General features: G+C 44.8%; 1 protein-coding gene across 1 annotated transcript in view; it reads right to left on the bottom strand.

Annotated features, from left to right (window-relative positions):
* The window catches only part of dop1b (DOP1 leucine zipper like protein B), a 272,141-nt gene that overhangs the window by 140,954 nt on the left and 112,885 nt on the right, over positions 1–18,302 (bottom strand). The window contains exons 18-22 of the mRNA XM_084320857.1: positions 13,895–13,995; positions 9,598–9,788; positions 8,055–8,502; positions 1,705–2,829; positions 27–126 (exon numbers count right to left, since the gene is read on the bottom strand). Of these exons, the coding sequence (XP_084176983.1) occupies positions 27–126; positions 1,705–2,829; positions 8,055–8,502; positions 9,598–9,788; positions 13,895–13,995 (1,965 nt within the window). The remainder of the gene's footprint in view (positions 1–26; positions 127–1,704; positions 2,830–8,054; positions 8,503–9,597; positions 9,789–13,894; positions 13,996–18,302) is intronic.

Here is an 18,302-nt window from a genome sequence, read left to right as displayed (position 1 = left end):
GTGGTAACATGAATAATGTGTCTCACCCTCTTGTTGTCCAGGAGACAGTGGTGTGTGATGGTGGTCAGTCCCTCCAGTAGAGTCAGAGGATAGTCTGGAGCGATGTTCTCCCTTCTGCTGCTCAGACTGACAACCACACAGAGACACACGTCAAACATGAAACAAGTGTGTGTGTGTGTGTGTGTGTCTTATTTTCAGCCAGCATTAGTTTAGTTTTATCTCCAATTAATGTATTCCTCTATGACGGGGTCAAGGCCAAATACTATTCTATTTAAATAAACAACTATTTTAACATATAAACAATGCACTCTATTCTAAAGCCTGTATATAACTGCATTCTGTTCATGGTCTAGGGCTGGGTATCCAAATCCGATACTTTGATGGTATCGATCAAGTATCAAAAAATTCTGTGGTATTGAAATGTGGTAATGAATGACACTGTGTCCTTTGATAGCAAATTTCAATACCTAAGTACGTAGTTAAGTGAACCAATAGGCACGTTTGTTCCTTCCAAGATATCATATTTCTTCTGTTCAACCACAATACAAAATCCTTCTAAATGTAACAAAGCCTCTGATCGGCTCACACAGCACACATATCACACATCACACACATCACACAGCACACATATCACACAGCACACATATCACACAGCACACATATCACACAGCCCACATATCACACAGCACACATATCACACAGCCCACATATCACACAGCCCACATATCACACAGCCCACATATCACACAGCACACATATCACACAGCCCACATATCACACAGCACACATATCACACAGCCCACATATCACACAGCACACATATCACACAGCCCACATATCACACATCACACACATCACACAGCCCACATATCACACAGCCCACATATCACACAGCACACATCACACATATCACACATCACACACATCACACATATCACACATCACACACATCACACATATCACACAGCACACATCACACATATCACACAGCACACATATCACACAGCCCACATATCACACATCACACACATCACACATATCACACAGCACACATCACACATATCACACATCACACACATCACACAGCCCACATATCACACAGCCCACATATCACACAGCACACATCACACATATCACACATCACACACATCACACATCACACACATCACACATCACACACATCACACATATCACACAGCACACATATCACACATATCACACAGCACACATATCACACATCACACATAGCACACATATCTCAGAAAAGTAAGGTATCGAGTATACTTTTTGGTATCGAATCCCCACGATAGTGTGGTCAGCATGACTGTAACTCTGACTGGCCTTGCCTTAGTGTGGTCAGCATGGCTGTACCTCTGACTGGCCTTAGTGTGGTCAGCATGGCTGTACCTCTGACTGGCCTTAGTGTGGTCAGCATGGCTGTAACTCTGACTGGCCTTAGTGTGGTCAGCATGGCTGTACCTCTGACTGGCCTTAGTGTGGTCAGCATGGCTGTAACTCTGACTGGCCTTAGTGTGGTCAGCATGGCTGTAACTCTGACTGGCCTTAGTGTGGTCAGCATGGCTGTACCTGACTGGCCTTGCATTAGTGTGGTCAGCATGGCTGTACCTGACTGGCCTTGCATTAGTGTGGTCAGCATGGCTGTACCTGACTGGCCTTGCATTAGTGTGGTCAGCATGGCTGTACCTCTGACTGGCCTTGCCTCCGTCATGCTCATACAGTCTGACCAGCTCCTCCAGGTTCCTGCAGATCTGGCTGATGAGTGGCGCCACGATGATGCCCAGTGAACGTCCCAGGTAGGGCAGAGAGGAGCAGAGCAGCGCCACCCAGTGGGGGTGCATGGCATAACCGTACTGGGGCTGCAGGGCCCTGGCCGCGGCCGACACGAACATGCCCTGGGCGGTGATGGGGTGGCTCTGGACGTACTGGGCCGCCTTGATGGATTGTTGGAAGAGGACAGCAGTCTGCCACTCCCTGGCCAGGGGCGTGCTGGCTGTGGGGGAGTCGCGGAGGTCCTCTGAGGGTCCCGGCGCACCTCCAGGCCAGACGTGGTACTCCAGCACGATGAGGGCGTGGACCAGCTTCAGCAGCTCGATCTGTAACGGGAACTGCTCCTGTCCTCCTCCTCCTCCCAGATTCACCAGCCTCTCCTCAGACAACCCCTGGTCCAGGAGCCCCGCCCCCTCGTCCAGGAGCCCCGCCCCCTCTCCCCGCTGACACACGTACATGGAGGCCGAGAGCGACAGCAGGGCGTACTGCTGGACCCGACACCCGACGAGGAGCCCGCGGATGGACTCCAGACTGGCCCCGTCGTCCCCCTGGGCGTCACCCCCCTGAGCCAACGAGCCCAGCTGACTGACCAGCCGCGTCAGAACCTCCACGCTCTTCACCTGCACCTCCCGGTTCCCTTGCAGGTCGTGCGGACCCAGGCTCAGGTAGGAGGGGTAGTGGGAGCGCAGGAAGCGCAGGCAGAGGGCCACCAGCAGCTCCATGAGCAGGGAGGGCGGCTGGGACGGGGCGGAGGAGGGGGAGAGCAAGCGGCCGTGGAAGCCGCCGCCATCCTGGGCCTGTTGGTGGCGCTGCAGCAGGTTAGAGACCAGGTTGAGGTGCGAGGCGGAGCTGGTGTCCAGAGAGGTGTAGCAGAGGGCCTCCACCAGGGGGCGCTGGGCGCTGGAGCGCAGCAGGCTGTCGAGCAGAGCCAGGCCTTGGAGCAGACGGCGCCAGCCTCCAGACACCGGGTACAGCAGGACGTGGCGGAACAGAGAGTCGGTCGCCTCCCTCTTCTCCCTCTCCTGCTTCAACAGCCGCGACCTGCAGGCAAACACACAATCATAATATCTAGTTATGTAGTAATCCCACGGGACAATGCATTGGGATCTTGGTCCCGAACACTCCTCCTCTCTCCTCTCCTCTCCTAGGTATGAATTGAAAATGGGGGACCCTGATGTAAACAAGACAAAAGTCTTTCTCTGGTCTGCATCCCCTTAACAATTGTGTGTATTGTACCCATTCTGCAATCTGTTAAATAAAGTTTTCATTCATTCATTCATTCATTCATTCATTCATTCATTGTCCTTGTGTTACATAAAACCCATCTGTGTTAGATACATGTTAGATATTCCAATGTACAGTTTTGCTGTACCATTGACTTAGAATGGTCTGTTTAATTGAAATAGTCACAGCAGTATAGTTTGTTTATACTTCAGAAGTATATTTAAACATGGTCCCCAAAATGAATGGAAGCGAATGAGGAGCCTGACACCTGGGAGGAATGGGGGTGTTGCAGCGTTGGGGATGTTTAAAAAATATAATTTAATATCCAATATAATATAATAATTTTGTGCTTCACCAAGAAATTTGGTCAGCAGCCGCCACTGCTAACATGTCTCTACTACTATACTAACATGTCTCTATTACTATACTAACATGTCTCTACTACTATACTAACATGTCTCTATTACTATACTAACATGTCTCTACTACTACTATACTAACATGTCTCTACTACTATACTAACATGTCTCTACTACTATACTAACATGTCTCTACTACTATACTAACATGTCTCTACTACTATACTAACATGTCTCTACTACTATACTAACATGTCTCTACTACTATACCAACATGTCTCTATTACTATAGTAACATGTCTCAACTACTATACTAACATGTCTCTACTACTATACTAACATGTCTCTACTACTATACTAACATGTCTCTACTACTATACTAACATGTCTCTACTACTATACTAACATGTCTCTACTACTATACCAACATGTCTCTATTACTATACTAACATGTCTCTACTACTATACTAACATGTCTCTATTACTATAGTAACATGTCTCTACTACTATACTAACATGTCTCTATTACTATAGTAACATGTCTCAACTACTATACTAACATGTCTCTACTACTATACTAACATGTCTCTACTACTATACTAACATGTCTCTACTACTATACTAACATGTCTCTACTACTATACTAACATGTCTCTACTACTATAGTAACATGTCTCTACTACTATACTAACATGTCTCTACTACTATACTAACATGTCTCTATTACTATACTAACATGTCTCTACTACTATACTAACATGTCTCTACTACTATAGTAACATGTCTCTACTACTATACTAACATGTCTCTACTACTATACTAACATGTCTCTACTACTATACTAACATGTCTCTATTACTATACTAACATGTCTCTACTACTATACTAACATGTCTCTACTACTATACTAACATGTCTCTACTACTATACTAACATGTCTCTACTACTATACTAACATGTCTCTACTACTATACTAACATGTCTCTACTACTATACTAACATGTCTCTACTACTATACTAACATGTCTCTATTACTATACTAACATGTCTCTACTACTATACTAACATGTCTCTACTACTATACTAACATGTCTACTACTATACTAACATGTCTCTACTACTATAGTAACATGTCTCTATTACTATACTAACATGTCTCTACTACTATACTAACATGTCTCTACTACTATAGTAACATGTCTCTACTACTATACTAACATGTCTCTACTACTATACTAACATGTCTCTACTACTATACCAACATGTCTCTATTACTATACTAACATGTCTCTACTACTATACTAACATGTCTCTATTACTATAGTAACATGTCTCTACTACTATACTAACATGTCTCTATTACTATAGTAACATGTCTCAACTACTATACTAACATGTCTCTACTACTATACTAACATGTCTCTACTACTATACTAACATGTCTCTACTACTATAGTAACATGTCTCTACTACTATACTAACATGTCTCTATTACTATACTAACATGTCTCTACTACTATACTAACATGTCTCTACTACTATACTAACATGTCTCTACTACTATAGTAACATGTCTCTACTACTATACTAACATGTCTCTACTACTATACTAACATGTCTCTATTACTATACTAACATGTCTCTACTACTATACTAACATGTCTCTACTACTATACTAACATGTCTCTACTACTATAGTAACATGTCTCTACTACTATACTAACATGTCTCTACTACTATACTAACATGTCTCTACTACTATACTAACATGTCTCTATTACTATACTAACATGTCTCTACTACTATACTAACATGTCTCTACTACTATACTAACATGTCTCTACTACTATACTAACATGTCTCTACTACTATACTAACATGTCTCTACTACTATACTAACATGTCTCTACTACTATACTAACATGTCTCTACTACTATACTAACATGTCTCTATTACTATACTAACATGTCTCTACTACTATACTAACATGTCTCTACTACTATACTAACATGTCTCTACTACTATACTAACATGTCTCTACTACTATACTAACATGTCTCTACTACTATACTAACATGTCTCTACTACTATACTAACATGTCTCTACTACTATACTAACATGTCTCTATTACTATACTAACATGTCTCTACTACTATACTAACATGTCTCTACTACTATACTAACATGTCTCTACTACTATAGTAACATGTCTCTATTACTATACTAACATGTCTCTACTACTATACTAACATGTCTCTACTACTATAGTAACATGTATCTACTACTATACTAACATGTCTCTACTACTATACTAACATGTCTCTACTACTATACTAACATGTCTCTACTACTATACTAACATGTCTCTACTACTATACCAACATGTCTCTATTACTATACTAACATGTCTCTACTACTATACTAACATGTCTCTATTACTATAGTAACATGTCTCTACTACTATACTAACATGTCTCTATTACTATAGTAACATGTCTCAACTACTATACTAACATGTCTCTACTACTATACTAACATGTCTCTACTACTATACTAACATGTCTCTACTACTATAGTAACATGTCTCTACTACTATACTAACATGTCTCTATTACTATACTAACATGTCTCTACTACTATACTAACATGTCTCTACTACTATACTAACATGTCTCTACTACTATAGTAACATGTCTCTACTACTATACTAACATGTCTCTACTACTATACTAACATGTCTCTATTACTATACTAACATGTCTCTACTACTATACTAACATGTCTCTACTACTATACTAACATGTCTCTACTACTATAGTAACATGTCTCTACTACTATACTAACATGTCTCTACTACTATACTAACATGTCTCTACTACTATACTAACATGTCTCTATTACTATACTAACATGTCTCTACTACTATACTAACATGTCTCTACTACTATACTAACATGTCTCTACTACTATACTAACATGTCTCTACTACTATACTAACATGTCTCTACTACTATACTAACATGTCTCTACTACTATACTAACATGTCTCTACTACTATACTAACATGTCTCTACTACTATACTAACATGTCTCTACTACTATACTAACATGTCTCTACTACTATACTAACATGTCTCTACTACTATGCTAACATGTCTCTACTACTACTATACTAACATGTCTCTACTACTATACTAACATGTCTCTACTACTATACTAACATGTCTCTACTACTATAGTAACATGTCTCTACTACTATACTAACATGTCTCTACTACTATACTAACATGTCTCTATTACTATACTAACATGTCTCTACTACTATACTAACATGTCTCTACTACTATAGTAACATGTCTCTACTACTATACTAACATGTCTCTACTACTATACTAACATGTCTCTACTACTATACTAACATGTCTCTACTACTATAGTAACATGTCTCTACTACTATACTAACATGTCTCTACTACTATGCACTCAACACTGCAGCACAGTTTCAACACTGTTTGATGAACATTGTTACTCAGCTGATAAGAGTTGTACCTTCATGCTGACTTGTAAGTGGCTTTGGATAAAAGCGTTCAGCTAAATAACTAAATGTAAATGTAGGGGGCGCCCTGCCCCGGTGCCGCACCACGTTATGACGCATACTGCGCGATCGCAACGTCCTGGGTTGGAACCTGGCCCAGGACATGTGTTGCATGTCCTCCCCCATCTCTTCACCCAATGTCCTCTCTCTGACCGGCATGTCTATAATAAAAGCATAAAATGCCCTAAAAATATCTTTAAAAAAAAAAATTAAATGTAGTATAATACTATATACTTTGAAATTGGAATTAACGCTTTACTTATATATCTATAAATATATCTATAAGATAAGATAAGATAAGATAAACCTTTATTCACCCCATGGGGGACATTCAGGTGTCATAGCAAGTACAGGTAGGAATAAGGATCCAAACAATCAGTACAATAACAATAGAATTAAATATAAAAAAACAACATAAAAATGTACTGTACTGTATGCTCTATCAATAATAACTACACTATGTGCGTGTGTACAGCCCCCGCTGGGGTATTAGGGTAATAATGTAACATAGGGATTTTGAAACGTAATATCCTTATAATAATAATGCGCTTAAATGTTTGGTAGATGGTTTATTAAACCACATAATATCTCATATTACCCAAAAACAACAACAACCAGACTGGGGCTGATTCTAATTTGTATAAAGAGATATGTTATAATCCTGTTATAAGATCCTCTAATGTCTCATACAGCAACACAATGTATGAAGAGACATAACATGTTATAATCCTGTTATAAGATCCTCTAATGTCTCATACAGCAACACAATCCTTTCAAGCTGTATCACTAAAACAAAGTAGTTGTCCCCATTGTTCCTCCATGTTAAAAAAAAAAAAAAAAAAAAAAATCTAACCCCGACTAACCTTAATGTCATGCACTTGTCCTAATAAACTAACCTACACTGTAACACGCAACACTTTGATGAACATTGTTACTCAGCTGATAGAGTTATACCCTTCTTGCTGTCTTGTCGCACAGAACTTGTAAGTCGCTTTGGATAAAAGCGTCAGCTAAATGACTAAATGTAAATGTAAATGTAAATGTTTAAATATATATATTTTTTCAATGAAGAGAAAACAGACAAACCTGGCCATGGCCTCCAACTCAAGATCCTCCTCATCCTCGCTCGACAGCGAATCAGACGCCTGCGTGCATTCCGACTCCACTCTCTGCAGGCCATTGACCACACCCCCTTCCTCAATGCTGCTGGGGAAAGGGGCGGAGCCCGAACTGGAGTCCTCCGTGGAGACCTGGGCGCCACTGGTGTCGGCCGACTCCGTGTGCTCACTCTCCTCCTCCTCCTCCTCCTCCTCCTCTTCCTCACCCTCCTCCTCCTCCTTCTCCTCGTCCTCGCCCTCGGTCTCCTCGCTCTCGCTCCTGGATGCGGCCATGGCCTCCGGGTCACTCTGTAGCTCCGCCCACAGGGCCTCGCGGTCCACCAGGGTCATGTGACTGGGGACGACGTGGTCCGTTGTCATGGCGCCTGCGGACGGTCCCCTGGTGGAACTTCTGCCGCTCGGAGTCTTCAGGTCACCTGGGGAACAGACTGTGATGTCAGAGGCTGATCACTCGCATTGATCCTGTGACTGTCAGAGGCTGATTACTCGTATTGATCCTGTGACTGTCAGAGGCTGATCACTCGTATTGACATGGAGATACATTGGGACATGGTGATACTTCCTTGTACATTTTCGCTGGCAGTGGTATCAATTAAACTGTAGTATCACGTTTCAGCACCGTTTGATGAACATTGTTCCTGACCTGTTGTACAGAACCTTCCTGCTGACTTGTCGTACAGAACCTTCCTGCTGACTTGTCGTACAGAACCTTCCTGCTGACTTGTTGTACAGAACCTTCCTGCTGACTTGTCGTACAGAACCTTCCTGCTGACTTGTCGTACAGAACCTTCCTGCTGACTTGTCGTACAGAACCTTCCTGCTGACTTGTCGTACAGAACCTTCCTGCTGACTTGTCGTACAGAACCTTCCTGCTGACTTGTTGTACAGAACCTTCCTGCTGACTTGTTGTACAGAACCTTCCTGCTGACTTGTTGTACAGAACCTTCCTGCTGACTTGTCGTACAGAACATTCCTGCTGACCTGTTGTACAGAACCTTCCTGCTGACCTGTTGTACAGAACCTTCCTGCTGACCTGTTGTACAGAACCTTCCTGCTGACTTGTCGTACAGAACCTTCCTGCTGACTTGTCGTACAGAACCTTCCTGCTGACTTGTTGTACAGAACCTTCCTGCTGACTTGTTGTACAGAACCTTCCTGCTGACTTGTCGTACAGAACCTTCCTGCTGACTTGTCGTACAGAACCTTCCTGCTGACTTGTCGTACAGAACCTTCCTGCTGACTTGTCGTACAGAACCTTCCTGCTGACTTGTCGTACAGAACCTTCCTGCTGACTTGTTGTACAGAACCTTCCTGCTGACTTGTTGTACAGAACCTTCCTGCTGACTTGTTGTACAGAACCTTCCTGCTGACTTGTCGTACAGAACATTCCTGCTGACCTGTTGTACAGAACCTTCCTGCTGACCTGTTGTACAGAACCTTCCTGCTGACCTGTTGTACAGAACCTTCCTGCTGACCTGTTGTACAGAACCTGCCTGCTGACCTTGACATACCGGTGGTGATGTTGTGTTTGAGACTCTGGACGGAGCAGCGCTCGGTGGACGGATGGAGGAGCAGCAGGAGGAGAGGCTCCATGATACGAACCACGTCACCGAGAGACAGAGCTCTGACCAGCCAGCACTGAGCTGCAGCGCTCATAGAGCCGTCTGGTCCACTGAGGCTGTCGATCACCACACACAGAGACCTGAGGGAGACACCACATCACTGAGACCTGAGGGAGACACCACATCACTGAGACCTGAGGGAGACACCACATCACAGAGACCTGAGGGAGACACACACCACACACTGACACAGAGACCTGAGGGAGACACACACCACACACAGAGACCTGAGGGAGACACACACCACACACTGACACACAGAGACCTGAGGGAGACACACACCACACACAGAGACCTGAGGGAGACACACACCACACACTGACACACAGAGACCTGAGGGAGACACACACACCACACACTGACACACAGAGACCTGAGGGAGACACACACCACACACAGAGACCTGAGGGAGACACACACCACACACTGACACACAGAGACCTGAGGGAGACACACACACCACACACTGACACACAGAGACCTGAGGGAGACACACACCACACACTGACACACAGAGACCTGATGGAGACACACACCACACACTGACACACAGAGACCTGAGGGAGACACACACCACGTCACCACACACAGAGACCTGAGGGAGACACACACCACGTCACCACACACAGAGACCTGAGGGAGACACACACCACACACTGACACACAGAGACCTGAGGGAGACACACACCACGTCACCACACACAGAGACCTGAGGGAGACACACACCACGTCACCACACACAGAGACCTGAGGGAGACACACACCACGTCACCACACACAAAGACCTGAGGGAGACACACACCACGTCACCACACACAGAGACCTGAGGGAGACACACACCACGTCACCACACACAGAGACCTGAGGGAGACACACACCACGTCACCACACACAGAGACCTGAGGGAGACACACACCACGTCACCACACACAGAGACCTGAGGGAGACACACACCACGTCACCACACACAGAGACCTGAGGGAGACACACACCACACACTGACACACAGAGACCTGAGGGAGACACACACCACGTCACCACACACAGAGACCTGAGGGAGACACACACCACACACTGACACACAGAGACCTGAGGGAGACACACACCACGTCACCACACACAGAGACCTGAGGGAGACACACACCACGTCACCACACACAGAGACCTGAGGGAGACACACACCACGTCACCACACACAGAGACCTGAGGGAGACACACACCACACACTGACACACAGAGACCTGAGGGAGACACACACCACGTCACCACACACAGAGACCTGAGGGAGACACACACCACACACCACACACAGAGACCTGAGGGAGACACACACCACACACTGACACACAGAGACCTGAGGGAGACACACACCACGTCACCACACACAGAGACCTGAGGGAGACACACACCACACACTGACACACAGAGACCTGAGGGAGACACACACCACGTCACCACACACAGAGACCTGAGGGAGACACACACCACACACTGACACACAGAGACCTGAGGGAGACACACACCACACACTGACACACAGAGACCTGAGGGAGACACACACCACGTCACCACACACAGAGACCTGAGGGAGACACACACCACGTCACCACACACAGAGACCTGAGGGAAACACACACCACGTCACCACACACAGAGACCTGAGGGAGACACACACCACGTCACCACACACAGAGACCTGAGGGAGACACACACCACGTCACCACACACAGAGACCTGAGGGAGACACACACCACGTCACCACACACAGAGACCTGAGGGAGACACACACCACACACTGACACACAGAGACCTGAGGGAAACACACACCACACACTGACACACAGAGACCTGAGGGAGACACACACCACACACTGACACACAGAGACCTGAGGGAGACACACACCACGTCACCACACACAGAGACCTGAGGGAGACACACACCACGTCACCACACACAGAGACCTGAGGGAAACACACACCACGTCACCACACACAGAGACCTGAGGGAGACACACACCACGTCACCACACACAGAGACCTGAGGGAGACACACACCACACACTGACACACAGAGACCTGAGGGAGACACACACCACACACAGAGACCTGAGGGAGACACACACCACACAGCTGCAGATAAACACCTGCACTTGTGACATGTGTTAAGATAAGATAAGATATTCATTTACTGATCTCCTTGGGGAAATTTAGGCACCATGATAGCAGCATGGGGGAGGGGGGAGGGGGTATAGGTGTCCGGTCCTCTGGCCTTATTCACACTAATCTTGGAGAGCTGCCTCCTGACCTGGCTGGTAGTGATGGTCAGGGGTGGCGTGGGGCAAGCTGATGTCTCCTGACCTGGCTGGTAGTGATGGTCAGGGGTGGCGTGGGGCTGATGTCTCCTGGCTGTTAGTGATGGTCAGGGGTGGGGGGGGGGGGCAAGCTGATGTCTCTTATGCTAGCTGGTAGATTCCTCTGTGGCGCTGCAACTCGAAAGCAGAGAAGTGCCTCACACGACACCAGCCCACCAGCGTTGTTGTTGTCCATTGTTGTTCAGCTAGACTCAGGCCATGTTTGTTTTTTTGATCCACTTTTTCTCCCATTTTTCTATATTTTCTCCCATCCCAATTTCGTATCATCCAATTCAACCCTCCCCTGTCACGAACGCTGTTTCTTGCCTCCCACAAGCCGGCTGCAATGTGGACTAAGTCATACATAGCACAAGTCCCCTCCGGTACTTGAGGTAACAGCAGTCGCATCTTTTCACCTGCGCAGCTCGTTCTCTCAGTGTCGAGGAGTAACGCGTGGGAGGCTCACGCTGCCCCCGACACTTCCTGATTCTACTGCGCAGGCGCACCAACCGACCTGTAGGAGTCGCTTGTTCACAACGTTCGATCCCCACCCTTCAGTTTCCCTCCCCGTAATACGGCCAATGTGTATTACTGCGGACGACCAGCTAAACTGAAAACAATGTGGAGAGCTGGATTCGAACACGCGAATCCTAGCGTCTCCACACTGGTGGCGAGTGCCTTGCCCACTACACCACCTAGCCGCCCGACTCAGGCCATGTTTAGACAGAAACGCTCGCGGGTGAAACCGGCTAAATATTTTTTCGGATGTGCCTTTTGTTTATACGGCAACAGCGTTTTTGCGGGGAGAATCCGCAAAAAGGTGAAACCACCTTCCTGGGTGGAAATCCTAGAAACGATACACCTTCGCGCTATCATCTGAACAGTCAAACCGCATAAAACTATGACGAAAGGGTTCTCAAGGCTCTCGTTGTGTACTGCTTACGTCACAGGCATGCGCCAGTAGCCTAGAAGCGTAAACAAAGCGAACAAGCATGTCTGATTCTATCCACGGAGATCACCTGAAGGCTACATTGGCAGTACTTTTAAATACACAAGAATCAGTCCAGCGGCTATCGCAACTATTAGTGACTGGAGCCACTGTCTGTGTGACTCTGCTTTGGTCCAATCACATTCCCCCACTCACAGTCTGCGAATCAGAGGCAGAGTAGGGCGGGTCTTCACAGCATGCCTGGTTGTCTCAACGACCTGAGGCAGTGTAGCGTATGGGTTAGCGGGGCTCCGTCGTCTCGAGTCGACTACACTTTTACAGCCTTGTCTGCACGAAGAATTCCCTCCCAAAACACTAGTCTAAACGCAAAATTAAAAGTGAGACCACAAGACGACTTCTGCGGTTTCTGTTGAGACTCTCTCCGTCTAAACATGGCCTCAACCTAACTCGCCTAACTCAAGCTAACTTCTAGCTGGCTAACTTCACAGAAGTTGTTAACAATTTAAAGCCTCAATCCGTGACTTATTTGACCGTATGCACTCTTAAAGAGTTTGATCTGTAGATCAAAGGCTATTTGGAACATTCTTAACCAATTATAAATCTGATTACAAATCTGTTACCAACGTAAACAAACATTGTACAGACACTAAATAGTGATTACAATTGAAAACGAATATTTTCCTGTTATCAAGTGTTAGTATTTGTATAAGGCTTATTCCTTGGTTCTGAAGTGATACTGAAGTGAATGAAAACATGTTATTTCTTGGTTTTGTGAATGAAAACATGTTATTGCTTGGTTTTGTGAATGAAAACATGTTATGTCTTGGTTCTGACAGAGTAAAGTGATACTGAAGTGAATGGAAACAGGTTTTGGGTTAGTACTGACCGGTCGAAGGAGCGGTTGAGGGACAGGGTTCTGCTGGCCTGCATCTCACGGGTTAGGTGCCACAGGACGGAGAAGCGGTGCAGGGCCTCCAGCCTCACAGCCTAGAGCACGCACACGCACACACACACACACACACAAGGTGGTTATTAACACAGCTAACACACACACAAGGTGCTGTTATTAACACAGCTAACACACACACACAAGGTGCTGTTATTAACACAGCTAACACACACACAGTGCTGTTATTAACACAGCCTGGAGCACACACACACAAGGTGCTGTTATTAACACAGCTAGCACACACACACACACACACACACACACACACACACACAAGGTGCTGTTATTAACACAGCTAGCACACACACACACACAGGGCACGAAATTGGAGCCCGCCACCCGCCATTGGCGGGCAGATTTTCGGTTTGGCGAGTGACACTGAGAGGTCTGCCCGCCACCTGGCGTGTAGTTCATATCGATACTCTTATTTTGAAAATCCTGTGCGGGTCTCATTTCCGCCCCAAGCGCAGCTCCAGTCATAATATCGATGGCTCCGGCAGTTAGCAACGTTCGGTTCATATGATACTCTTATTTTGAAAAACCCGTGGCAACAAGTCATATCCGCCCCAGTCTGTGCTTCTGCTCGTATCAACACAGAGGCAGTCTGCTCTAGTCTAGTGTGGACCTCCGTGAGCTAACGTTACTGTTTAAACAATGACCCAGTCAACTATTCACTTTTAGTTTAATACATGAGGCATTGTCTAACGGTATCTAGCTGGCTAGCTACTGATAGCTGCTGATATCAACAAATGCACCAGCAATAGTCGAGTGCATAATACCTCCGTTCGCTCGGTAGGCAACGTTAGCTCACGTTAGCTCTATATGTCCCAGTAAACTAAATAGTTCACTGAGGCGTTGTCTTAACGTTATCTAGCCGGCTAGCAGTAGCTACAGATAGCTCCTGATATCAATGTCTTATACCATTGATTCGATGCGTATTCGAGCTGAGGCCATGCTGATTGTGATTTGACCAAAGCACAGTATACCAATAGGGTCCAGCTGCAGCGCCGGAGAATCCTGGCTGCATCTGGAGGCTACTAAGTATACACACAGACAGTGGAGCTGTTTGCAGATAGCGAGAAGTCACTTCAGAGAGAGAGAGAGAGTACACATTTAACTCTGGCCTCTTTAAGTGTCTATTCTTCAACGTAATAGCTTATCTACTTGAAATGTACTGATTTTTTTTTATATATGTGACACAAAAATGCGTATTTATTTTGGCCGGTAAGAAATATGCTTGGCGGGTAGAATTTTCCCATCTACCCGCCACTGGCCGGTGAGTCAAAAAGTTTATTTCGTGCCCTGCGCACGCGCGCGCGCACACACACACACACACGCACACACACACACACACACGCACACACACACACACACACACACACACACACACACAAGGTGCTGTTATTACCACAGCCTGGAGCACACACACACACACAAGGTGCTGTTATGAACACAGCTAACACACACACACACACAGGTGCTGTTATTAACACAGCTAACACACACACACACACAAGGTGCTGTTATTAACACAGCTAGCACACACACAAGGTGCTGTTATTAACACAGCTAACACACACACACAAGGTGCACAGCCTGGAGCAGACACACACACAAGGTGCTGTTATTAACACAGCCTGGAGCAGACACACACAAGGTGCTGTTATTAACACAGCTAACACACACACACACAAGGTGATGTTATTAACACAATGGCCGCCAACAACGAGTCAACTCGTTATAGCCCGCCAATCGAATTCTGCCAACAACGAGTATACTCGTTGTTGGATCGTTATTTCTTTTATTCGCTATTTCCATTCATAATTCATCCTGCTGTGCTGTGCAAATCTGTGGCACTCTGTCTGAGATTGCAACAGTCCTTGCGGCCGCTATTGCACTCCATTTGAAATGTGGTTTGTTTTCTAGGCCGAGCTGCGGCGTGGGGGTGGGGTCTAAATACTGCGGCAAGACAAGCGCTTATAGGGATGGCATCAACGAGGGTCCGCCCCCCCGGGTTCATATTCAATTCTGGATAACGTTGGATACACGATCGCGACCAGTATTTGGAATAGCGATCAGATAATTGGATTATTCTTTTTGCAGTACATCATAAACAAGGTAAGGACTAGGGCTGCAACTAACGATTATTTTGGTAGTCGACTAATCTGTCGATAATTTTCTCAATTAGTCGACTAATCTAACCAATTATTTCTGTCACACCCTCCATCTCTGCTTCCTGTGGGCGCGGCTCCTTTTCCGGGCTCTTAGCAGACTTCTTAGCTTAACATAACAGACCGACAGTACGTTTTGGGGAACTAATGGGATAACTGGGGTTGCAACAAAAGTGCAACTAGGGCTAAAAACAATTAAATAAAATAAAATAATAATAATAATAATAATAATAATAATAATAATAATAATAATAATAATAATAATAATAATAATAATAATAATAATAATAATAAATAATATATCCTTCTTAGCTTAACATCCCAGGGAACTAATGGGATAACTGGGGATGTTGTTTGCTCCTGACAAGAGTCTCAAAGTCTGGGGTGATGGTAGACAAAGCAACTCTGAGGTCATGCTCAATGTTCAATCTGTTCCTCTGCTTTGTCTTCAGCTGGACCAGAGCTGAGAAGCCACTTTCACAAAGATAGGTAGTGCACAAAAGAAATATGTAAAAAAAAATATATATGTTTTTTTTTACGCATCAACGCAAGAATTCTGCGTCAACGAGTTTTTATGATCGACGTTGTCGATTATGTCGACTAATCGTTGCAGCCCTAGTAAGGACTATATGTTATCAATCTTGCGTTGATCCGATAATTATTTCCCCGCGATCGGGGCGTGTGTGTAGGGATGGGTACCGTTCACATTTGAACCGATACGGTACCGGTACCTGTGAATCGATACCAGTACCCAACAGTACCTTTTTTCGGTACTTTAGTCTCTAAAAATGTTATCTACCTACCTCAGTTGTAAAAAAAAAAAATCCAAACTTAATATTATGTATTATTATTATTTACATTTTACTGATGTAAAGCACTTTGAACTGCAATCCCAATATGAAAGGTGCTATACAAATTAACGTATTATTTATTTAGAACAACACATATATATATATATTAGGGATGTCCGATTTTACTGATATTATCGGCCGATATTGGCATACAAATGTGATATCGGAAAATATTGGTATCGGTTAAAAAAATATATCGGTTGATATCAGTATCGGAAATTAAGAGTTGGACAATATCGGTATAGGTAAAAAAGCCAATATCGAACATCCCTAATATATATATATACAGTCAGTCACACACACATCAAATTATTATTATTATTATTCTCAACTGTAAGCAGGAGCAGTGTCTCTGTCACTCTGCATGTCGACTGCTCCACTGTCTGTGTGTCTGTCAACTGAACTCTGCTTTGGTCCAATCACATTCCCCCACCCACAGTCTGCAAATCAGAGGCAGAGTAGGGCGGGTCTTCACAACCGTTTGGTTGTCTCTCACCTGGGGCAGTGCAGTCGCAGAGCCAAGTTATAATGAATCTTTTTAGAAGGCTCTGGGGCAGTGTAAGGCATAATTATGTTTATTATAGCGTATGTTAGCGGGCCACCGTCATCTTACTACACTTAGTAAGTAACTAAGCCTGGTTTGCACAAGCTGAACTGCTTAACGTGTGGTTTAGTTTTGCGGTAAACTAACTAAATAAATAACCGAAAATTGGCACTGTTGGATCTCACGTGAATCGATACTCGGTAGTACCGACGTGTTTCGGTAGGTACCTTTAAGTACCGAATTCAGTACCCATCCCTATGTGTGTGTGTAACGTATACCGTTGGTAGCGATCAAAGCACGGAGGGGCGCCGCGTCTCCCCCCCCCTTTTATGCATGCATGATGAAACATAATACCGATAATCTAGCGTTGATTTCACATTGATTGTTGATCCAAGCAAGGAATGGCAACGTTTAGTGAATTGCACTAAAACGCCGTTTAGCAGCGTTTCCCGGGATTACACAGAACTACCCTAAAACTATCACCACGGTATAAAACGGGAATGTATTGATGAAAAAATTATCTGTTTTTTGCAACTTGACCGGAAGAAACTCACTGACAATCGACTATGTCATTAGATCCATAGCTATAATATTTAATAGTTTCAGGTTTCAGCACTACAAACACCGGCATATACCCCCATTTCATTACAGCCCTGGCACAAACGGCCATACGCCCACAGCGACCTCCGGTCAATGAGTTAACACAGCTAACACACACACACGCACACAAGGTGCCGTTATTAACACAGCTAACACACACACACAATGTGGTTATTATC

Source organism: Notolepis coatsorum (assembly GCF_963971535.1).
Source record: "Notolepis coatsorum genome assembly, chromosome: 8".
Lineage (NCBI taxonomy): Eukaryota > Metazoa > Chordata > Actinopteri > Aulopiformes > Paralepididae > Notolepis > Notolepis coatsorum.
This window is presented reverse-complemented; position numbering and strand designations above follow the sequence as displayed.